Genomic DNA, 25,135 nt, shown 5'->3' on the forward strand with positions numbered 1-25,135 from the left:
ATAAATGCAGGTGCAAATAGCATTTATGTACTTTGATAGGAAGCAGTTGGAAACATCTCACCATGGGACCCAACACTTTGAGATTGTGTACATCTGTTCCAATAATGTATGCAGCCCCAGCGACACGAACACAAGGATGCAAACATCTGCCCCTGAGACCATTTGCCATATAGCAGATGCTAATGTCTTTATTTATGCAGATGGCTGGTGTGATGAGCGGAGCAGGGATAAAAGAGAAGAAGTTTGACAGCAATATTTCAATGTTACGAAGCCAGGAATATAGGTTAGGCATTTTATGTTTGTAAAAGTATACTACTAATAAATGGGGGAAAAGTGGAAACAGTGACAGATTTTATTTTCTTGGGCTTCAAAATCACTGCGGATGATGACTGCAGTCATGAAATTAAAAGATGCTTGCTCTTTGCAAGAAAAACTATAACAAACCTAGACAGTATATTAAAAAAACAGAGACATACTTTGCTGACAAAGGTCCATATTGTCAAAGCTATGGTTTTTCCAGTAGTCATGTATGGATATGAAAGTTGGACCATAAAAAAGGCTGAGCACCAGAGAATTGATGCTTTCAAACTGTGGTGCTAGAGAAGACTCCTAAGAGTCCTTTGGACAGCAGGGAGATCAAATCAGTCAATCCTAAAGGAAATCAACCCTGAATATTCATTGGAAGGACTGATGTTGAAGCTGAAGCTCCAATACATTGGCCACCTGATGCAAAGAGCCAACTCATTGGAAAAGACCCTGATGCTGGGAAAGATTGAAGGCAGGAGGAGAAGGGGGCGACACAGGATGAGGTGGTTGGATGGCATCACAGACTCAATGGACATGAGTTTGAGCAAACTCTGGGAGATGATGAAGGACAGGGCAGCCTGGCGTGCTGCAGTCTGTGGGGTTGCAAATACTGCGACACAACTTAGCAACTAAACAACAACTACTAATAGGAATAGGAATTCATAAATCTTGTCATGCTTTGAGTAGAGTAAACATATTGTTGTTGTCTTTAAATTAATTGACATCAAAATGCTAAAAACATTTATAGAAATTCAAGCATCTAACTTAAATCAGAAGCAGCAATTAATGATTATTTTTATCTTGATAAAGTAATTTTAAATGGTTTTGAATGCATTTTGCTAAGAGTACTGAAAAAATAGTGCTATTAAAAAAAAGATTACAATACTATTAAGAGAATCTTGTGATGATAATTCTAAAAATTGGAGAAAAAAAATAAAAATATCATTCAGTTCAGTTTAGTCGCTCGGTGGTGTCCGACTCTTTGCGAACCCATGAACCGCAGCACGTCAGGCCTCCCTAACCATCACCAACTCCCAGAGTCCACCCAAACCCATGTCCATTGAGTCAGTTATGCCATCCAACCATCTAATCCTCTGTTGTCCCCTTCTTCTCCTGCCCTCAGTCATTCCCAGCATCAGGGTCTTTTCCAATGAGTCAACTCTTCACATGAGGTGGCCAAAGTACTGGAGTTTCAGCTTCAGCATCAGTCCTTCCAATGAACACCCAGGACTGATCTTTAGGATAGACTGGTTGGATCTCCTTGTAGTCCAAGGGACTCTTGAGTCTTCTCCAACACCACAGTTCAAAAGCATCAATTCTTTGGCGCTTAGCTTTCTTTATAGTCCAACTCTCACATCCATACATGACTACTGGAAAAACCATAGCCTTGACTAGACAGACCTTTGTTGACAGAGTAATGTCTCTGGTTTTTAATATGCTATCTAGTTTGGTCATAACTTTTCTTCCAGTAAGCGTCTTTTAATTTCATGTCTGCAATCACTATCTGCAGTGATTTTGGAGCCCAGAAAAATAAAGTCAGCCACTGTTTCCCCATCTCTTTGCCATGAAGTGATGGGACTGGATGCCATGATCTTAGTTTTCTGAATGTTAAGCTTTAAGCCAACTTTTTCACTCTCCTCTTCCACTTTCATCAAGAGGCTTGATGAAAGGCTTCACTTTCTGCCGTAAGGGTGGTGTCATCTGCATATCTGACGTTATTGATATTTCGACCACAATCTTGATTCCAGCTTGTGCTTCCTCCAGCCCAGCGTTTCTCATGATGTCCTCTGCATATAAGTTAAATAAGCAGGGTGACAATATACAGCCTTGACGTACTCCTTTTCCTATTTGGAACCAGTCTGTTCTTCCATGTCCAGTTCTAACTGTTGCTTCCTGACCTGCATACAGGTTTCTCAAGAGGCAGGTCAGGTGGTCTGGTATTCCCATCTCTTTAAGAGTTTTCCACAGTTTATTGTGATCCACACAGTCGAAGGCTTTGGCGTAGTCAATAAAGCAGAAATAGATGTTTTTCTGGAACTCTCTTGCTTTTTCAGTGATCCAGCGGATGTTGGCAATTTGATCTCTGGTTCCTCTGCCTTTTCTAAAACCAGCTTGAACACCTGGAAGTTCACGGTTCACGCATTGCTGAAGCCTGGCTTGGAGAATTTTGAGCATCACTTTACTAGCATGTGAGATGAGTGCAATTGTGCGGTAGTTTGAGCATTCTTTGGGATTGCCTTTCTTAGGGACTGGAATGAAAACTGACCTTTTCCAGTCCTGTGGCCACTGCTGAGTTTTCCAGGTTTGCTGGCATATTGAGTGCAGCACTTTCACAGCATCATCTTTCAGGATTTGAAATAGCTCAACTGGAATTCCATCACATCCACTAGCTTTGTTCACAGTGATGCTTCCTATGGCCACATGACTTCACATTCCAGGATGTCTGGCTCTAAGTGAGTGATCACACCATTGTGATTATCTGGGTCATGAAGATCTTTTTTTGTATAGTGCTTCTGTGTATTATTGCCACCTCTTCTGAATATCTTCTGCTTCCGTTAGGTCCTTCTGTCCTTTATTGAGCCCATCTTTGCATGAAATGTTCCCTTGGTATCTCTAATTTTCTTGAAGAGATCTCTAGTCTTTCCCATTTTATTGTTTTCCTCTATTTCTTTGCATTGATCGCTGAGGAAGGCTTTCTTATCTCTCCTTGCTATTCTTTGGAACTCTGCATTCAAATGAGTATATCTTTCCTTTTCTCCTTTGCTTTTCACTTCCCTTCTTTTCACAGCTATTTGTAAGGCCTCCTCAGACAGCCATTTTGCTTTTTTGCATTTCTTTTTCTTGGCGACAGTCTTGATACCTGTCTCCTGTACAATGTCATGAACCTCTGTCCATCGTTCATCAATCACTCTGTCTATCAGATCTAGTCCCTTAAATCTATTACTCACTTCCACTGTATAGTCACAAGGGATTTAATTTAGGTCATACCTGAATGGTCTAGTGGTTTTCTCTACTTTCTTCAATTTCAGTCTGAATTTGGCAATAAGAAGTTCATGATCTGAGCCACAGTTAGCTCCCGGTCTTGTTTTTGCTGACTGTATAGAGCTTCTCCATCTTTGGCTGCAAAGAATATAATCAGTCTGATTTCTGTGTCAACCATCTGGTGATGTCCATGTGTAGAGTCTTCTTTTGTGTTGTTGGAAGAAGAAAAATTGGAGAAAAAAATAAAAATGTCATTAGTTTAAATATAATGATTTGGCCAAAAAGTTCATTTGGGTTTTTCCATAAGAGGTTACAGAAAAACCCAAACAATCTGTTTGGCCAACCCAATAATTTATAAGATATTTCATGAATATAAATTCAAAGTGAATACAGTAAATTTTGAAGTGTTATGTATTTTTAATACTCAAAAATTTTTTATTTAAGCTGTATTGTAATAGTTCCAACTAATGACATTTAACTGTAATTTATATTTTTATTAGGATAAATTACCAAAAGCTTTATTTTTACAATTCTCTCCTAAGGATCTGCTTTACAGATTCTCACACAGGAAAAAGGTGAAGGAAAAACTGATCAGCCATAAATTAGACATTTCCAGATTTTATTTTCTATTCTCATTCACATACACACACACACAAAAAAATCACAGAATCTTCAAAGATCTGGAACATCAGGTTTCATCTAGTTAGCAGTTCTCAAATATTTTAATTTCAGGCCCCTTTACATTCTTAAAAACTACTGAATATTTGTTTATGTCAGTTGTATCAATTGGGATTTACTGTATTTGAGATTATAAACTGAAAAAATGTGTATTTGTGGTTTCATCTTCAAATAACAATAATCTGGGCTTCCCTGGTGGTCCAGTGATTGAGTCTGCCTTGCAATGCAGGGGACACCAGTTTGATCCTTGATGTGGGAAGACCCCACGTGCCATGGAGCAGCTAAGCTCACACACAACTACTGACACTGCCTTACAGCCTGAGAGCTGCAGCTCCTGAAGCCTGTGTGTGTAGAGCCTGTACTCCTCAACAGGAGAAGCCTCTGAAGTGAGAAGCTGCAGCTCACCACAACTAGATAAAACCCTCAAGCAGCAGCGAAGACCCAGCACAGTCAAAAATAGCTAATAATAATAAAATAACAATAGTAATCTCACTACAGCTTAACATATTTTGTGTAATTGGCTGTATTTTCCAAAGCAAAAGAATTAATGAGAAGACTTATCACTGATTTGCATTTTTTGCAAATCTTTAAAGTCTGGCTTCATTGAAAATCTTGAGTCTCCTTTCTGGTCCTGTAGCCAGTATGTTGTGATACATTGTTTATATTGGAGTGTTTGAAGAAAATCTAGTTTACAGTAACTGGAAAGTGGGTATTTTAATGGCCTTCTCAGATAATTGTGGATATTTTTCTTTGCTACTACACCAAAACATGTCAGGTAACTACAACAGAGCTTAAACAAGTCAAGTAAGGTAACAGCTTACAGTGTAACTGTAATGTGAAATTGAAACTGTATTGTAGTCTTGTATTCTGTTACATTTTGGTCTGTCTTTACACTTGAATCTTTTGCTCATTCATGCAGTGTCTATTAGAGAGCATTAGAACTTCCCTGGTGGTCAAGTGGTTAAGAATCCGCCTTGCCCTGTCAGGGGGCACCGGTTCAATCCCTGGTCCAGGAAGATTCCACATGCCAAGGGTCAGCTAAGCCCATGCACCACAACTACTGAGGCTGAGCTCTGGAGCCTGCAGCTCACAACTGCTGAAGCCCTTGTACCTGCAGCCTGTGCCTTGCACCAAGGAAACCACCGTGATAAGCCCGCACTTCCCAACTTGAGAGTAGCCCCCACTTGCCGCAACTGGAGAAAGCCCTCACAGCAGCGAAGACCCAACACAGTAAAAAATCAGTAAATAAAATTAGAGAAAGAAAACATTAGTGCAGTGAATTATGCAGGTCTTCTATATATGTCATTTTATACAGTATTTTGGAAATCTTATTTGTTAAACACCAGTCTCGTCTAAAAACTTACTAAGTATAGGAAAGCTTCAGGCTCTTGGGGATGGCTTCAAGTTTTCCAAAATTCTAATGCTGCTCGAAAGAATAATTTTTATCCTTGATTATGAATACAGCCAGATGTTTTCTCTTGTAATGACAAGCTTCACTCATCCACTTTTGAGAAAATGTCTTCCCAGTACCCAGGACTGAACATGATCTCTCAACATATGTCTGTCAGATGTTCTTTCAAGTCAGGATGGTTATTCCAATGAAGAGCAGCTAGTTCAGCTTCAAACCATCCACGAGCATTTTTCCTCGGGGCTACCACCATGCCTCAGTGTGCCACAGAAGTCATGTCATCATGCAGGATTTTATAAAGGCATGTAAGCTCAAGGTTTAACAAAACTAAATTTTCATCCTGCTTTTTTGTTGTTCTGCTGAGGGAGCCTGGTGGCAAAGAATGTGGCTGTTTGGACAGTTTGCTGCCAGGTCCTGAGTTCATCAGTTTTACCCAGTTACATCCTCTGTCCCATCAATGAATTGTGTGCAGAGGTCAGCATTGGGGAAAAGGCAAGTGACATCTTATTACGAGCAGGAAAAGAGAGTGGGGGAGCCCTTCTGGGTCAGCAGACTGTACTTTGAGAAACAATGCTCTAGTGTAATTCCCGCTTGGTAAAAAGAGGATGTTCAGGCCTGTAAGGATTAGGATCTCACTCAGGCTCATTCCAGCAATGAGTGAAAGAGCCAAAGCCAGACCTCTGCTCACATCCTCACATGTAATCTGACTTGTCTTGTTTCCCCCGAAAAGCTCCCCACCACCAACAACCAAAAAAAGAAGATTATTGGTCTATCAAGTTCACTAAAGGTACAGGACTTACTATGTGAGGAATGTGGAAATTCTTTCAGCATTTTTCAGACACCTTCATTCAGTTATAATATTCTTCAATGACCTCAGTTTGGAAGCAGATGGACTAGAATTTGAAAAAAATCTGGAAAACTTAATATTCTATCTGAAATTATAAAAGACCTTAGTAATTAATGACTTTTTCCTTTCATTTTTGTGCATCATTTAAAAAAAAAACAAAAAACCTTTTAAGTCAGTGCCTAAAAGTGTTATTAAATAGACTGTCTAATTAATGATTTTTAAAAGTTTCACTTTGGTGTAAACCTAAGCAGTTTGTTCACCAGAAGCTCTGTTAAAGAAGGCCACCATGGAGTTTGGCATCGACACATACGTACTACTATGTATAAAATAGATAACCAACAAGGACCATATAGCACAGGGGACTCCGCTCAGTACTCTGTAATGGCCTATATGAGAGAAGACTCTAAAAGTGACTGGATATATGTATAACTGACTCATTTTGCTATATGGAAACTAACGCAGCATTGTAAATAAACTATATTTCAATAAAAAATTTTAAAAAGAAAATAGTATAAAAGAAGAAGGCCACCGCCCTAGAAGAAGCCTGGCATTCAAGCACATTGTGAAGGAACTCTTTCTGTGTAAATTTCCTTAAAAATCTTAAATGTCCTGTAAATCTCCAGCAACCATGCTATAGACTCCTGTTAGAAAAGGAAGCTCTTTGTCTCTCCTGATGGTTACATTCTCTGATTGGAAAAAGTTAAAAAGACTAACTTTCTCAACACAAAGATGGATGGTGTGGCACTCACAGTCACTGGAGGAGACTGACATATTAACAGAGTCATCAGCAAACCCCTTTATATGTTCAGTGTGTTGAAATGGAAGGAGAGCAACTTTGGGGCCAGACAGACTTGGGTTCAAACCCTTCTCTCCCCTGCCAGCTTGTGACTTGCCAGAAAGATTCAGTATCTGCATCTGTGATCCAGAGAAACTATGATCAAGAGCTGGTGGAAGATGAAGTGAGATCGTACCTTGAGTACTGAATCTGACCCATGATGGAGGGACATTTTAGCCCTTCACTAGGGGGCTTATGGTTTAGGGTAAGGAAAGACACCTGTTGATAAGTGGAAACAGGGAACATATTATATACTCTACCTATGGTAAGTGTTCTCAGGAAGAAAAGAAAGGAGATAGGGCAGTAACTTGAAAGGGAGAGACAGCCCCGGGATTATTTACAGTTGTTGATTTTGTTTGTATAGTTTTGTGTCCAGCAAAAGCACAGGAGAAAGCAACACAGTGTAGCTAAGAGCTATCAGGTCACTCAGCTAGTGAACAACACATTGTATGATGGCCATGTACCAGACAGGAACTGGGGGCCAAGGTCCTGACAGTGAGCTTACCATGTAGGAGGAGGAGACAATCTCATTATAAAAATAAGCGCTGTGAAGGACAATTAAACCAGAGAAAGAAAAGAGCTGTGTGTGTGGCTGAGCACTGCCTTTAGAGGGGATGACCAGGAAGCCTCCTGACTTCGGGGGTCTCATCAATGGCGTAGAAGCCCTGAGGCCACAGAGGGGCCTGGAGACATGTGTGGGTGCAGCACAGCATTGGGAACACCCCATTTCCTGATTCAGTTCAGTCCAGTCACTCAGTCGTGTCCGACTCTTTGCGACCCCATGAACCACAGCACGCCAGACCTCCCTGTCCATCACCAACTCCCAGAGTTTACCCAGACTCATGTCCATTGAGTCAGTGATGCCATCTAACCATATCATCCTCTGTCATCCCCTTCTCCTCCTGCCTTCAATCTTTCCCAACATCAGGATCTTTTCAAATGAGTCAGCTCTTTGCATCAGGTGGCCATTTCCTAATACTAAGGCATATATCTTTTCATCTGCCTTGTTGGAGGACTTAAGATGAATGGTGCATATTTAGACCAATGGAGATGCTTGCTCCTGACCCCCACCCCAGAGAAGGTAGACTTACTTGTGTTGTATCATTAAAGAGGGGAGTGTAGAAATAGGAAGAAGGAACAGTGATCTCTCTGTTCCCCACAAGATCTCAGGCACTTTAAGCTGCTATAACAAAGTACTATGGTCAGAGTGGCCTCTAAACAGCAGAAATTCATTTCTCAAGTTCTGGAGGCTAGAAGTTCAAGATCAGGTTCTAAATGATGAGAGCCCCCTTCTGGGTAGCAGACTGCCATCATCTCAGTATATCCTCACATGGCAGAAAAAGAGGAAGAGAAATCTCTGGAGTCCCTTTTATAAGGGCATTAATCCCATTCACGAGGGCTCCACCCTCATGACCTACTCATCTCCTAAAGGTGCAGACTGTATTAGGAGGTGCCACCTCCTAATACCCTTACACTGAAGGTTAGAATTTCAACATGTGAATTTGGTGGGGGGTGGCAGGGGGAGGAGTCACCAATATTCATTTCATTGCAAGGTCAATGACAAAATCACTGAAAAGGGAGAGAGATGGGGAGAGGGTGGGGTGGGGCAGAGGGGTGAGGCTTCAGAAAGGCAACAGGAACAACCTGGCTGGTCCCAGTGAAGAACTGAAGGAAGTCTGTTAGGATAAGAAACAGACTGTGGAATTGGTCTGCAGTCCAAGACTGGAAACTTTGCATTTATGATGTTGTCCAGTGTTCACAATGGCTGGGTTTCTCTGGCTCCAGGCAGTAGGTAGTGGGAGTGGAAAGTACAGGGTGGGACCAGTCAGGGTAAGCACTGTGGAAAGACACCCGTGGCAGTCTGGGAGTATCCATGGATGATCAGGCATGAAACCTGATCTGGACGGGGAGTATCTACCTAAGCATACAAACCTACAAACTGCAGAGTCTCAGGGAAAAGAGAGCAGGTGGACTTTGTCATCATTTCATCCCCTCAGGGAAAATGAGGGGTTAACTGTTACACGTTCCTAACCTGGAGATGAGAGTAAATGTTTCCTTCAGCCAGCTCTCTAGTTGCATCCAGAGAACAATAAAGATATTGATAGAGGAGAAGCTGGGCAGACTTCAAAAGAAAAGGAATCCAGATTGGTTCTACAGCTTTCAAACTCTGATGCCTTCATTGTTATTCTTTATTTTTTTAGTGATTCAGGTCAGCATTAGCTGAACCTCACTCTGTGTAGTATATGTGAGTTAGCCCACACAGAGCTAGGCTGGTCAACCTCATAGAAGTAGTTCCCCGCAAACTCAGGATCTCAGTGCCAGCAGTGTCTGGCACTTCATTTTCTTTATTTTCTTTCCAGAGTCAGTATCACAGGTGGTCTCTCTGTGTTAAGGTAGACAGTACCTTGATTGAAGAAATGAGAAACCATCAAGACTTACTAATAAGCAGGAGTTTCAGGGAATAAGTATCTACATAATGTAGAAATACATGGTGCTGTACATTTGGACTTAAAATCATGAACTATTTGACATAAAAGTTGAGATATAGAAAAACTTGCATTTAAAAAAAAAATGTCCTAAATCTTTGTGAGTTGAAGATAAATCGGAAGTGAAGATAGAACATCTATAAAGCTCTGCCATAAAGCAGTGGAACCATTATTTCATTTTTTTAAAAATGCAGTTTGTACATTCTTTAAGAAGGTCTGTTCTATGTACATACAGCAAATCTACTTTTGTAGTAATGGTATAAAAATAAGAATATCCTTGTGATTCCAGCCCCTTGCTTTTAACTCTACTGCAGTTGAAACATTGTGATCTTCACCACTTGAGTTTCATAATCAGGGTATTTTGACCAAAATCAAGCACAGTGTGCACACACCCTAGTTTGTTCCAACTGTCTGCATGTTCTGATGTTGAAACCTTGTTCTTTCTGTTTATCCCACTAAGGAAAAGGTTTTCTTCACCAACTGTCATCCCAGATAGTAACTGTTCCAACTGATACTGAAATACAAGATGTAAATAGAAGGGGCCCGTTTTTAACTTGTTGGTGGAAGATTTCTTGCCCTGAGATACTGACTCACTAAAGCTGTCTTGCAGGAGATGTCTCCCTGCTCCCCAGTCCTGTGGAGAAACTGCTGACTCAGAAGATGTTGGAATCTCCTGGAAAGACAACTTGTACAGGTATATTTGTTTATGGGAGTTTGGACTTGAGATGAAATGATGTGCTGCTTTTGCTTTGATGAGCTTCAGTGAGCAATGCCTTCTCAGGTTCAACTCATATTCACAATTCTAGTAATATTAACAATGAAAAGAATAGTGGGGAAATGGGCTTATCAAGTTGCCTTTGCCCTGCTCTGTGTCCCTCAGTGATCATTAGCTCTTAGTTAAATTCTGATGCTGCTCAGTCATTTTTAGATTTGGGTAAAGATACCAAATCGACTGCTTTATAATAGTAAATAAAATCTTGCACACGCTACAGGGTTTTTTGTTTTTTTTTTTTTCCAAAAAAGAGAAATAACTTCATCTTTCTCAAAGCATTAAAAATAAGACTATCTCACAGAGTTTTCAACTGTTTTTCATCAGAGGCACTTGAAATTCAAAAGAGCTCCCCCTAGAAATAAGGACTGATAAAGGGGGCTTGATTAAAATGAAGGGGAAAGTCACTGAAATCGAGCATTGTTAAACTGTATTTTAAATGATAGAGCTTTTTAAATTTTCTTTTTATTTGGGACATTAATTATATGACTTGAAAAGAATAATTACCTGCTTGAATTTAACAAAAACCACATTGTGTAACGTTTTTTCTCACGTTAATATTTTAGGTAATTGGCTTTTAAACTTGTTCATAAAGAATGCTTGTTTTCTCCCAGTTCATGATGTATTTACATATCTAATTTGTTCGATTTTATGGGCTATAGTTCCTCTTTGGGTGCCAAATTCTTCTTTCTATACACAAGCCATCTTAAACATATTTCTTAATGATTTCTCCAGCAAAATACTGACATTCACAAGCGCTTTCAAACTTCTGGTTGCCCTGCCCACACCCTCGAGCACTCACATGTTTTCTCTCCCAAAATGAAAAACTGCATGTCCATTGCTCTCACCCTTCTCCCAAGATGTGACCAGAGTCCCCGTCCCTCACAGGACCCTTGAGACCTGGGCTTACCCCACGCCCTGAAGGTCTACCAGAGGAGGTGCTTTCTTCCCTGCTAAGCTGGAGAACCATTGCAATTAGTATCAGTTCTCAGTATAAACAAAAGCAGAGGAGAGTGGCCCCAGAAAACTGCTCTTTGCAATGCACATCTGTTCACTGCTATTCACTAAATACTGTTAATCTGATTAGCACTTTGTCAACTGCATGAAAAAATGGGGTGGGGGGGACGGGCAGGGAAGAGAACCTGGTAGGCTGGATCAGATGAAGCTGCCAGAGTGGGTGGCCCCAGACAGGCAAGAAAGAAATGCTTTACAGGTTTACTGGGAGAATCATTCACAAGGAATAGTTATTTCTTCCCATTTTACTTCATTTCCCTCTCAACAAAGAAATACCCTTTTAAGGATTCAGTACTATTTCCACTGGGCTTCCCTGGTGGCTCAGTGGTAAAGAATCTATCTGCCTGCCATGCAGGAGACACTGGTTCCATCCCTGAGTCAGGAAGATCCCCTGGAGAAGGAATGGCAACCCACTCCAGTATTCTTGCCTGGGAATCCAATGAACAGAGGAGCCTGGCAGGCTATAGTCCATGGGTCATAAAGAGTCAGACATGACTTAGTGACTGAACAACAACAATGCTGTTTCCATATGATTCTTGGTCAAGATTTGTGGGTTTTTTTTTTCTTTTTCCTCCCACTAAATATAAGTGTCAGGAGCCTCATACTTCTTGGCAAGAGAAAGTAGAGGACAGAGGACTTGCCTGATGGTCCAGTGGTTAAGAACCAGCCTGCCAGTGCAGGGGGACACAAGTTCAATCCCTGGTGCAGGAAGATCCCACGTGCCCTGGAGCAGCTAAGTCGGGGCACCAAAACTAGAGACAGCCCTCTTGCAGCATTGAAGACCCAGTGTAGCCAGGAAAGAGAGAGAGGGAGCAAGAGTGGAAAACTAATGTCTACTGCAAAACTGCCATGTGGTAGACCCCACCCTGGCACGTTTATGGATACTTCTTTCATTTAATACTGACAACAACCAGATACAATTATGCACACTTCATAAATAAGAACACTCAGGCTGAGAGTGAGTGACTTTCCTAAACTCTGAGACAGAGACAGAAGTTGAACCCACATCTGTCTGAACCCCTAAACCCATGGTCTTCCCACTGGAGACTATGACGGTGGCCATCACCATGGATACAGCTTCCAGGCAGCAGGTAGAACTGGGAAGAGCCTTTGGTGTCACCTGGGCCAAGCCTTGAATTCCAGTCTGTTACCTGCTGGCTTTGAAATCTGTATCTGTAAAATGCACATGAGCAGTAATTCCTAACTCAGTGGATTGTGGGGATTAAAGGAGATAATGCATCCAAAGTATTTTGCACAGTACCTGACACATGAAATATTCCTTATCATTGGATTAATGTTGAAGAAACAGCATTGGATAGTGCTAGGAAAGAAAAGGATCTCTTGTGCTCAAAAAAGAATTCTCTTCCTTGCTAAGCTAGCCGATGATGAGCAAGACAGCTCTCAAAGCCCGTGCTGAATGGAAGGTGCCAGGACATCCCTGGTGTGGCTGCAAGAGGGGAGGGAAGGGAGCTGACTGGGACCTCAGTTCAGCAAGGGCAAGTGTGCCAAGCAGAATGGACTCAGGACACAAGATTGCCAGGTGGGACTGTCTTGCTTTCTCTGTATGGTGTCGGATTTCTTCAACTAGGGGTCCTAGTAGAGTGACTCTGGGAGGTCTGAGTGCTGTGGATGTGTGGACTGGAGTGGTCTCGGCATCCTGAGTCCTCAGAAGCAAAGAACACTGTGCCTATGCTGCCAGCGTGCTTTACAGCACTGTCTCTCCTGCCAGCACTCAACACAGCCCTGCAGACGGCCCCGCAGAGCTTGGAGGCGCCTGGGGAAGCCAGTAGGCAATGGCTCCATGTGTTTATAGGTTTTTCAACAAAATTAAATTGATCTCCCCCCATGTTCAGAGGCCTTTCTTTCATCTCGGACTTCAGGGTTTCACCATACTGGTTTTAACCAGAGACCATCCTGGGAAACAGTTTGAACCCCAACTGGAACTTATTATTGGAAAGCCAAGTGAGAGAGAGAATGGGGATGCCAAGCAATAAAACTGAAAATGGAGTTTCTTGGTTTAATACAATTAAAACCTAAACAAGCCCTAAAAGTTTGGGCTCTTTTGTGGCCAAGAGTGCTTGGCAGCACTCTTGTTCTGGGCCTAGAGCCAGGGAGCTCTGTGTCAAGAGCAGGACCCTCTTTCTCTACCTGTTCACTGCTCTGGACTTAGCCACGGACCTCAGTGTCTCCCTAGATGGAGTGATGGTGGAACCATGTCCAAGCCAGCCAAGGGTCGAGTGGGAGCAACTTTGTTCAGAAGCAGCACCCTGAGCCTTGGTTCTGCGGGTGGAAATCAGGAAGTGAATTTTTGCAGCTGTTGGAGAACCGCCTGCTTCATGTGCTTGTCTCTTAACACTGTATGGGGGCATGTTGTGAAGCAGCCTGATGAGGCTAGCTTGGCTGTGGGCTCATGGACTACTGACCCGAATCTTCCCTCTGCTGCCTCTCATGTGCAGCCACACCCATCAGTTAGATGTGATGGAGGAGATGCACACAGGACCCACTTGGTCCTTTCTCCAGACAAATAGCTAGCCACCTTATTGGATTCATCAGAATCCTCTGGTTAGTAATTGTAAGCTCAACTTTGAATATCTGCTTTTACCTTCAAGTGACTCTTAGTTTTTCATCAGTTCTGTAATTAGTGGGCTGTTGGAAAGAATATTTTAATGGTCATTGAAGTTTGGGGATACAACAGCCATTTCTACTTTCACATTTTCCCCCCTCCTTAAAATTTAGAGATAATATTATATTTTAATATAATATATACATTATGTAATATAAAATATAATATATTTTGGAGTTAAGGGCAATTTTGTAAAGACTTTCCCCCTTTTCAAGTAATTAATTTTATTAATTAATTTTATTGATTGATTGATGGATTATTTTTGGCCGTGCTGGGTATTCATTGCTGCACAGGCTTTTTTCTAGTTGTGGCAAGCAAGGGCTACTCTCTAGTTGTGGTGTGCGAGCTTCTCATTTTTGTGGCTTCTCTTGTTGCGGAGCATGAACCTTAGGGCATGGACTTCTGTAGTTTTGGCTCAGACTCTAGAACGACTGGTTCAGTAGTTGTGGCCCACAGGCTTAGTTTGGATATGGGATCTTCCTGGATCAGGAATCAAACCCATGCTTCCTGCATTGGCAGGCAGATTCTTTACCACTGAGCCACCAAGGAAGCCTAAAAATTTTCCCCCTTTTGAGGGGAGGATGAAGAAGTAGAAGCTCATTGTCCACATTAGAATCAGATGGATGCGGACTTCAGCTGTTACTTAACTTCCTCAAGCCTCTTTTTGCTTAATCTGTTAAGGGGGACAGTAACACCCTCTTTGTACAGTTTGCATAAGGATTCACTTAAGAGACCCAGCACAGATTCTAGACCATAATAAGGACTCACTACCACCTCATTTTCCTTTAAGCCACAGTTAGATCAAATTCTCACCAACTGTAAATGTCACTCTTCAAAATAATTATTTTTAATACACTTAACATATTAAAAACAGCCCACATTTAAAATTGTAATACTAAGTATTTGCATTGTAGAATTGTGCAAAATTAATTTTACTGAGTGAGCCTTTCATGTTTCCAGTTAATAAAAGTCCATGTTTAGTGCCTGGGAGTCCTATGAGCCTCTTTAACTGTGTTATGGGTAATTTCGCAGGATTTCCAGAAATGATGAATGTCAGTGGAAATTTCGACTTACCATTTAGTGCACAGTTCTCTGAAATCTGTGATTTAGTAGGTGACAGGTGAGGGGTTTTAGATCACACCATCTGGGAGAGAGGCCTTGTAAATGTGTCGTGGGATAAACCACTGTTGCAGCCGCGTAGCTGTGAAAGACTTGCTACAATCGTACTGTTTCAGTGTTTTAAAAAACTTCATGGCATTTGCAGCTTCTCTAAACACTCCTGTTGTTCAAACTACTTTAAAAAAAAAAACAAAACTTGTGGTTATTATAGCATGACTGACCTTTATTGCAAATCGCTTTGTTTTACGTTTTTTAAGATTTTGTTGTTGTTATTGTGGATCACCTTTAAAGTCTTCATTGAATTTCTTACAGCATCATTTCTGGTTCATGTTTTTGGTTTTTTGGCCTCGAGGCATGTCAGGGATCCTAGCTGCCTGACCAGCACCCCTTCATTGGAAGGTGTGAAGTCCCAACCACTGGACCACCAGGGAAGCCCCTGCCTTGTTTTATTTTAAGGAGCCAAATGTTGGGAGAGATGGTTCTCAGCACTTCAGTTGTCCTTGGAAGATAATGAGCTCTGATGCTTCCCAGGACTGAACCTTGAGGGGTGGTGATGCACTGCCTGTCAGATGATTCAATTACTTCTCTTATCACTAGCAATTCTTATCCTTAAGTAGGCAAGGAAAGGAAAAACTTGAAATGTTCTCTGTGTCATCTAGACACAGTCATTTACAAACGGACGCACACTTACCCATCACCAACATCCCCAAAGATACTCCTTTTGCAAAACAGATCCAAAAAGGAAACCTTCATTTGCCTTTCATTCATTCAACAAATATTTATAGGTACCTTCCTCTGTGCTAGGCATGGAGAATATTCAGTGGAAAATATGCATTCATCTCATCCCACCCTATAGTTACCCCCCACCACTGTGCCTTTACCCCCCAAGGCCACACTAAGACTACTTTCTTTGGTTTCCTCTGAGAGATGTTCTGTGTATACATCGGAATTAGTTTGTGTGTGTCTCTCACTACTTTTTAAAAAAAAATCCAAGTGATAGTATCTCACATCTTGGAGAGTGTTATGTATCACATTGCTTGATTGGCTGAGTATTGTATTTGTACCCTGTAATAGTACTTTGTTTCTACTGCTGCATAGTATTCTGTTGCATGGTTGGCTGTTGTATTAGTACCCTCTTGCTGAACATTTGAGTAATTCCTAAGGAGTTTTTCCCTCTATTTTTGTGGACTTGCCCTCTTTCTCCTGCTATGATTTTCTTCTAATGCATCATTTCATTCCTTATCACCTCATCATTAATGATTCTGGGAGAAGAGACTCAACATCACCTTCATGATCTGTTCTATACCTGTTCCATCTGTATGGAATTCCCAACAGATCGAGTTAAGTGTGAGTAAGTTCAGTTTATCCTGTAAGGCCTTATCCTTTCACCCCACAGATTTCTTCTGATTATTGATCATGAGGCTAACTGATATACTTTTCTACCCCAGGATCTACCCCTTTGAATTTCAGGGAACCTGGGCAAAATTGACTGTGTGGCAGGCCCCGTACCTGTCACCCAGGGCTCTGTCATCCCAGGTTGCTCACTGATCAGTACTCTCCCTTGCTGGGATTGCGGTTACCCTAAAGTTTCCTTTGCTCCGGGACCACAATCGGCTTCCTTTTCCTGTGACTGTCGTTGGTCTTCATGTGAGATTTTATTTCCACTGTAATACAGGAATTTCTGAAGATTCGTTGAAGCATATCTACTTTAAATATATCATAATTAGCCCTCTCCCTCCCTTCTGGAGCAGCTCAATAAATATAACTGGTTCCATTGCTGGGAACCTTAACTGTCAGAAGATTGCTTTCTTATACTTGGTCATAAAACCTGGGGAGCCCCTTCCTAGCCAAAGTCTTTGGGGACTTTGAGGTGACCTTGACCATCAGTTGTTGCTTCAGCTGCATCTTTTGTTCTTTGTTATTTCTGCTCCTCATCATGCTGACAGAGCTATTCTCTGCTCTGAGGGTCAGTTTTTCCACTTCTAGTTTCCTCCTCTTTTTCTCTCTAATCCCCTTCTTTTCCCCTCTTTGTGTGTGTGTTTTCTTTAAAGCAATTTCTTCTTCAGAGCTTGCTTGTTTCTTTGTACCCCAATAGCATCATTTACCATTCTCTCTTATTACCTCCTCAGATGGTTAGTCATTTGGCCTCACCTCTCCCCTTTAACCTTAAAAGGTTTTTTGTTTGTTTATTTGTTTTCTTTTAAAAAAAAAAAAAAATCATGGTGCTATCCTTATTCTGATGGTGGGCAAGTTAAATTGAAAAAAAGTATTCCAGAGATCTATTCTCTATTTCTTTTTTTAATTTTCAACATAACATGGCAATGTTCAGTTTGCTTTTAAATTGTGTTTTTTTTCTTTCATTTACTGATCACTTTATTACAAGTATCACTTACAAATTTAACAAGTAATTATCAGATTTCTGAACACATCCGTAACCCTGTTCCAGGCCCTAAAGAGGTAAATAAACTCCCCATCGTCAAGGAATTCACTTTTATGGAGGGGGTGTGGGGTGGGGACTGTAGACCATAATGTAATCCATGAGATGGAGCAAGTGTGCTGGAGGAGACGGAAATGGGAAGTGGGGCAGGGAGTTCAGAATGGGGCTACACGTTTATTAAGGCTCTTCTCTTTACTAAGAGAAGAGTTTGCTATGAAGAGGCTATTTGAGCAAAACTTGAAGGAAATGCTGCAGCCCTTACTGGGGATGATCTAGGGAAGCAAGTCAGGGTGGTAAGAGCAGCATGTGTGAACCCTCTGGGACTCAGGTGTGTGGCCCCTGTGAGGATCAGCAGCAAGGCTGCTGTGCCTGGAGAGAACCCGGGAAGGGACTAGGTTGGAGCACTCCCAGGAGCCCAGGGCTCCAGGCCCTTGAGGCCCCTGCAAGGACTTAGGCTCCGGTCTGGGATGAAGAGCCAGTTGAACAGACTTGAGCAGACAAGTGAGGTGTCTTGTGCTGCAATGCATTATTGTCACATATTATTGTATTTCACGCAGACTTGAGACTAATTAAGGCCAACATAGCATCTCTTCCAGCTCTTCTTGCTATAAATACTGTGTATTCCATCACTTAGGAGTAGGAACTAAATAGAAATCACCCAGTGATAGGTTGTATAGATGCAAAGACCATTGTGATTGTCAGTGTAATTATTTAACAAGCTTTGTCACTTGGCAACCAAAAGCTGTCAATAATTTTAAGCTCTCTGTAAACTCTCTCAATCCTGGTTTAATGTATTTATTTACAGCTTACTTCAGTACTTCTTCCAAAAGGTTAAAATGAGGTTTAACATGAAAGATGTTTAAATTTAAAAGCTGTGGAAACAGAACTTAAAAAATAAATTAAACTATGCAGGAAGATGAAGCAGATATAGCCAATCAGTTTAGGTGACTATTATGAGGTGATCAACCAGTCAGTTTACCCATGAACTTTATGGTCACAAAGCCAAAAAGGAAAACAACAGATTACATAATTATCCTTGTCTGATTTTTCCGACCTTAACATGAGTCTTTTTCCTTCTTCCTCTAATGTATGTTATAATACCATGGGAAATATGTTTCTAGCATACTTTTTCTTCACCAAACAGTGATTGCTGTCTAGAATAAGTTGGTCAGTCAGTACATATTTTAACCCTGTTACGCTATTTATTTGCAGTGTCATTTTTGCTGGAAAAAAATCAATTTTGTGCTAAAATTGTTAGTTCACTCACTGTAGACATTAAAATCAAGGTTGATGTTTAATGAGCTGTTTCACTAGATTGCCAGCTAACCAAGGGAAAAGCTGTATCACTTCATCTTTATACCTTTCACATGACATGACACATGACATGGCATGAAGTAGCAGGCAGTTGTATCCAACTCCTTGCAACCCCATGGACTGTATTCCACCAGGTTCTTCTCTCCATGGAATTTTCCAGGCAAAAATACTGGAGTGAGTTGCCATTTCCTACTCCAGGGGATCTTTGAACCTGAGTCTCTTGCGTCTCCTTCATTGAGCAGGTGGATTCTTTATCAGCGTGCCACCTGGGAAGCCCTTTATACCCTTGGAAGTTCCTAAACAAATAGTTCTTTGATCCTCTTCCTATAACTCCCAAATCCAACAGGCTCTGAAAACAGAAAATGTTATCAAAAGTTGGATATTAAAACACATTCAGAGGCAAAGCCTAAACTGAAATAAGAACTTTAAAAATCATTCCCCGACCCCCCACCTTGTGAATGCTCATATATTTCACTACAGAAGTGGTAATAGGTTTAATTCGGGGTATTATGCAGACTCTGCAGGGTGTTATGTAACATCTGCTGTAAGCATCTTATTACTTTTTTAAAATTTGAAAGTGTAAATTCCAAAGCACATCTGGCCCCAGTGGTTTCAGAAAAAAAACCATGTGTGGCAGCCATCTCTAGAATAGTGTGGGTACCTGGAAAACATAAGCTGACTGACACAAGGTACCCAGAAATGAGAAATTCTTCTGCAGCCAGGACTCAGGAGCTTGAGGCCTTAGGGTAGAAAACCAATGATTCAGTCCTTAGAAGCAGTGCATGGAAATGTTTCCATAATTGTCCCCTCAGAGCGGTAATCATGGCTTTTCGGTCAGCCTAATAAATCTCAAATATGAAGTGTTAGCCTGTCAGTTAAAATTGTTCCCATCGGTGTCCTCGAAGGGCCTTTTTGTGTGATCCATGTATTTTTTATGTTGTCTCTGTGTCTTTATCACTCTGTATCTTTTTGTTTTTCTTCCAACATGTGTGTAAGGTGTCACATCAACTTTTTTAATACTGGTGATTTAATTGCAAAAGCACACATAAACAGTTTGAGAGGTGTGAGAAGAAATTCACAAGTCACACGGGGAAGCAGCCACAGAGCCAGCATTCAGTCTGGCTTGCATTGCTGTGTGTAGGACAGATGGCGCTGCCAGTGGGTCAAATGTGTCCTAAAACCAAGTGAGAAAGGAGTTTGGGACAAGAAACATTTGTTTCCTACCAGAGATACAGTGGGATGCAATATGGGCTTTGTGCTCACAGAGCATCAGTTTAATAGGGAAAGCAAGACATTTATATGAAAGAAATGAGAGTCTGCAGCAGAACATGCCAGAGGGGATGTAGGCCAGACCTCAGGGACAGGGTGGTGAGCACTGGCCTGTAAAATAAATCAGAGTGAGGTCAACGGAGAGGATGGACTTGCAGAGTACAAGGACAGTCCCAGCTTTCAGGATGCTCTGTGTTTCGTAGTAGAGATGAACAAACAGATAAATTACCATGGAAAGTGGTGAGCGTTATGACAAGGGCCATGGAACCCTGGAGAATAAGTCATCAGTTCCTGGGAAGGTGGGCAGGAGCTGACCTCCATCTTGAGGAACACTAGCTCTGTACCCAAGGGTAGGGCTGGGTCCAAGGATGCTTCCAGGCAGAGACGGTTGGATGCTTACCTGTGCTCTCACCACAGGACAGTGACCCCAGAGTGATTTTTTTTTTGGTTTAAATGTTGTGTTGTCCTTGCAGGCGAACCAAATATCCCTCCCGGGGCGATTCACGGTGGGAAAGGCCTGCAGAATAAGAGTCAGTTTAGAACCATCGCTCCAAAGATTGCGCCCCAAGTCTTGGCACCCAGAGTGCTGCCGGGCCCGGCGCCCTCACTCTCTGATCAGGCGAATCCAGGCCCTTCCCTCGGCTCCACGCCCCTGGGGATGCCCCCGCAGAATTACGCGCTGATGCAGGTGGCCGGCCAGGAAGGGACCTTCTCGCTGGTCGCTCTGCCGCACGTAGCCTCAGCTCAGCCGATCCAGAAACCCCGGCTGCCTCTGCCGGAGAACCTAAAGCTGCCCATCCCCCGGTACCAGCCTCCGAGACCCAGCAAAGGAGTCAGAAAGAAGCCGGGGCTCGGTTCCTCCTCCGAGAGGGGTTGCAGCAAACCTGCCCAAACCCAAGCAGCCCCTTCCCCACCTGAGCATCCTGAGCCCCCACACAAGCCCAGGCCACCCAAGCTGGCACCAGACCAAGCCCCAGCTGCGCTGACCAACAGGAGTGGCCACCGAGACCCCGGGCCTCCAGGGTCCAGCAACCACGGAGGTCGGACTCCTCCTGCCACCCCAGCACTGGCCACACCAGAGGAGCCCTCCGCCGAGCAGGGCCTCCCGAAGAGTTCAGGAAGAGCGAAAGTTCCAGGCAAGAAAACCCCCAGGAAACTTTCTGCTGTTGCCAGTGAAAAACCTCAAGAACCGGTCGATCCCACCAAAGCCATTTTGTCGTCACCAGGCGTCATTGGAAATGCGGTCCAGGTGCCCTCTTCCATCCCCAGAGGTAAACTGCCCATCCTGCCCTACTCGAGAGTGAAGATGGCGCAGGTTTACAGGAGTGGAGCCGCTGTGAACACTGCGCATGTCCCCTTCCCTGGGCTCAGGACTGCCAGGGACCAGACCCCCTCCACTCCAGAAGGCTTCCGTGCGGCCCCCCAGGTGGGGGACAGGGGACCTGCCCCACCTGCTCCCGGGCAGAGCCCCAGTGACACTGCCTTCTGCCCAGCCAGCAAGCCCGACCTCAACCACAGAACAAAACTGAACGGTGAGACAGTGAAGAGAAGAGGAAGAAAACGCAAGGGCCCAGACGATCTTCTGACATTTCAGGGGAAAAGGTGGAAATGTGTCCTTAGTTGTAAAGACAGCAAAGAAAGAGTCAAAAGTGATCCCCAAGAAGCCAGGAACCAAAAACCGGGGGCCGTGAAAAAATACCGGAGCATCATGCCCAAACCTGTCCCCGTCCTGCCAGCCCTGGCCTCGCCTCCAGCCGCCCTCCAGCCCCCGCCACCCGGGAGCCTGGTGTCTTTCGATCACTCCCTAGCCCCCAAGCATCTGGACTGGAAGGAGGACGGCCAGCCCCCAAAGCCCGACTCTGCCTTCAGAAATGGGTTCTCCGGCCTCAGGAAGACTTGGCACCGGAGCCACGTGTGTGACCACCCCTTCTCGTCCAAGCAGCACCTCCGCGAGCACACGAGCGCACCCCCGGACAGCCGGCCCTACAGCTGCCGGCTCTGCCGAAAGGTGTACAAGCGGCGGGGCAGCCTGAGCGCGCATTTGCGGCTGCACCACGGGGACTCCCGGCCCAGGAAGCTTGTGTGCTGCGAGTTCTGCGCGAAGGTGTTTGGCCACATCAGAGTCTACTTCGGCCACCTGAAAGAGGTGCACGGTGTGGCCATCAGTACCGAGCCCTGCCCCTGCGAGCCGCAGCCGGGGGACCTGCCGAGGACCAGAGAGCAGACCCCTTGTGAGGTGGAGGGACTGGTGGACAGGTAAGTGCGGGTGACGGGGGACCTGGCCAGAAGAAGCTTTCAGATTCCAGATCAGGGTCGGATCCCACATTCCTAAAGGTGAGTTTGGAAAGACAGCCCTCAGATTAAGATTTGAGAAGTTAACTGCTACCACTTACCTCTGTTCTGTGAAGAATGGCCTCATTTCTCTTTGGTCCCTGATCATTCATGATTTTTGACCAATTTCATCCTCCATCAGCCAGGGCACAAGGGCCAGCTTGAGAGATGCTGTAGAGATTGGGGCATGAGATTAATTTTGCATCTGAAATATGAAAGAGTAACTTAACATCTATGGTTATGGTCCTTTTGACAAGTAATTTCCCCCAAACTCATTTCCTGAGACTGTATATTGAAAGAGCACTGTTTGCCCCAAAACTGGCATACCAGGTGGTGGGGACTCAGCCCCTCCAGGGCAGACCTACCCCTCAGCACTAGGTCTGTTTCCCCTTGATGCCAGGTAAGCCGTCTCCTACATCGTTGCCTGTGCGGTGCTGCTTTCCAGCATTGTAAACAAGGCAGCTGAGTCATGTGAAAGCCTGTCAGGTGGGTCAGAGGGTCCTGAGTAAACCAAGGAAGCACCCTCAGTCTGTCCCTTTTGCTCTGAGTGACAGAGAGGGTTTCTGTAAGATGCATGCACATCAGTACCATGCAAATCAGACCTCTCCCAGCACTTTAGAACCTCGGTCCCTCATCATCACCAGTTGTTCTGATGGTTCTCAGTCCTTTCTCTTCACGTTCAACTCAGTCTCTCACAGTCACTGAAAATAAGCTACACCAGTCCTGTTTCTTCCCGGCTTTTCCGGAGTGTCTCTGTGTCTCTTTAGGCATTTCCATTCCCTTTTAGATACCTGTGCCTTTTCCTAAGGTACATAGCCACCTCCCCCAAAGAAACCTCACTTCTGAATGGTTAATGGAGTCCATTTTGATTTTTAGGTAAACTGTGCAAAGTGCATTGGGTACTTGGGGTTAGGAAGGCCCCCCTGATGGGTGGAGACAGTCATCTCAGCTGGACCCAGTGGGTTCCTGCAACGCTTGGTACCTCCTGCTCTCCTGGTGGGCACACCTGTTGCCATGGTAACCAAAGAACAGTAAGCTCTCAGAGGAGATGCATAAAGGAGGACCCTCTTTGCGAAGTGGCCCTGCTAGCCTGGGAGGTGTGAGGCCCCACCGCACAGGTCCGACATTGACCTTCACCGTGGCCTCTGTCTCCCACACGGTCTCTACTCTTCCTGCCTTTGACCTCAGGCCAGGAGCTGTCAGGAGAAGTTTTTCAGTGAGGTCTGACACATTCTCTCCCCCGTTTCCAGGGAGACCAAGTCCAACCTGGAAGAAGACCTCCTCATGAACCAGAATGATGAGGCCAGGTTCCAGATCAGATGTGGTCGCTGTCAGATCACTGCCCAGTCTCTGGCTGAAATCAAGTTCCACCTGCTTTCCATTCATGGCGAGGAAATCCAGGGCCAATTGCCAGAGGAGAGCTCACCCTCCCTGGGAAGCAGAGCAGCTCAGGGAGAACTGACTAAACAGGCTGCTCCTTTCTGGAAACGTCCTGAGAGAAGGAAGCTGCTAAGGCATCATCCCTCGGCCGGGGAGCTCTGTGCAGTCCCCAGACTAAAAAGACAACTCTACCTCCATCATCAGAACGACGTGGAAGCCCTCACGAAACAGGAACGAGCCCAGCCAGGACCCAGTGAGCCCAGGGGAGACCCCCAGGGCCCCAAGTGTCCTGGCCCCCAGGCTGCCCTGCCTCTGCCCCAGCCTGGCTTCAACTGTGTCCTTTGTGCGCAGATACTAGGAAGCAAAGAAGAGCTACTTCTGCACTGGGAGTGGCAGCACAAGTGTGAGGACCCCCCCAAACTGTGGACGATTTTCAGCACGCTCTCCAGCCAGGGAGTTGTCCAACTTTCCACTGAAACCAGAAAATGAAACACGGGGTCAGGGGTTAAGGAGAGGTGTGTGCTCAGCTGCCTCTGTTTCGTGGAGGTGCTTAAACACCAGAATCCAACAAGTTAGGATCAGCATTAAGTAGCAGGAGTGATCTTTGTACATAGTCTTATTTTATTATGGAATATGTATGTACATATGCTCTTGATGCATATTTTTCTAACATATACAGTTTTATTTGAAAATCCTATATCCTGTTAATGTCTGAGACTTATTTCAGATTCAATAAAAAGATAAATTTGCAGACCGAAATGAGTTCTATTAGCCTGTTCTTCAAATACAGTTTTTAGTGAAAACATGTGTTTGTGTGTGTGTGTGTGTGTCCTGTGTTCATTCACATGTTTTCTGTTTAAGTAGATTAATGTGATAAATTTCCAGGTGGGAAAAACATTTCAGTCTCAACCCTGGCGTACTGTTGATCTTTATCAAATTCTCTGGTTTATTTGACTATGCCATGGAGCAGCATAATTAATAAGGTTCCCATCTATCATAATTGAAAATCCATGTTTTCAGGACTTTGAATTTTTAAAATTTTGTTTTCTTAAAAGCACATCTCCCTGAAGATGAGATGCCAATAAGTCTTTATACTGACAAAGCGCTCCCTGTCAAAGTCATCAGACATTTTTTAGGACTTCAGCTAATAGAGAAACCATTTTTTGGGCAAAGAGTTATTCTCAAAAGGTCTTTTGAGGCAGAAGATTTACAACCTGGAGAATGAAGAGGGTGGTTCAGCCCAGAGGTCGAGGTGTGTCAGCAGCCTCTCCTCCCTCCCCGGGAAGTGCTGTCGTCACTGATCAGTTTTAGATGCAACTGTGCCTTTCAAGTTCAGG

The 25,135-nt window shown here is 43.7% G+C and overlaps 1 protein-coding gene across 7 annotated transcripts in view; it reads left to right on the top strand.

Moving 5' to 3' along the window:
• ZNF438 (zinc finger protein 438) overlaps positions 1 to 24,603 on the top strand; it is a 184,512-nt gene extending 159,909 nt beyond the window's left edge. For all 7 annotated transcript variants that reach the window (XM_061126348.1, XM_061126341.1, XM_061126342.1 and 4 more), the window contains 3 exons: positions 10,153 to 10,236; positions 20,561 to 22,343; positions 23,669 to 24,603. In XM_061126348.1, the coding sequence (XP_060982331.1) occupies positions 10,153 to 10,236; positions 20,561 to 22,343; positions 23,669 to 24,287 (2,486 nt within the window). In that variant the 3' untranslated portion in view covers positions 24,288 to 24,603. The remainder of the gene's footprint in view (positions 1 to 10,152; positions 10,237 to 20,560; positions 22,344 to 23,668) is intronic.
• Positions 24,604 to 25,135: the final 532 nt, after the last annotated feature.

The sequence above is a fragment of the Dama dama genome, chromosome 23, assembly GCF_033118175.1.
Source record: "Dama dama isolate Ldn47 chromosome 23, ASM3311817v1, whole genome shotgun sequence".
Classification (NCBI taxonomy): Eukaryota; Metazoa; Chordata; class Mammalia; order Artiodactyla; family Cervidae; genus Dama; species Dama dama.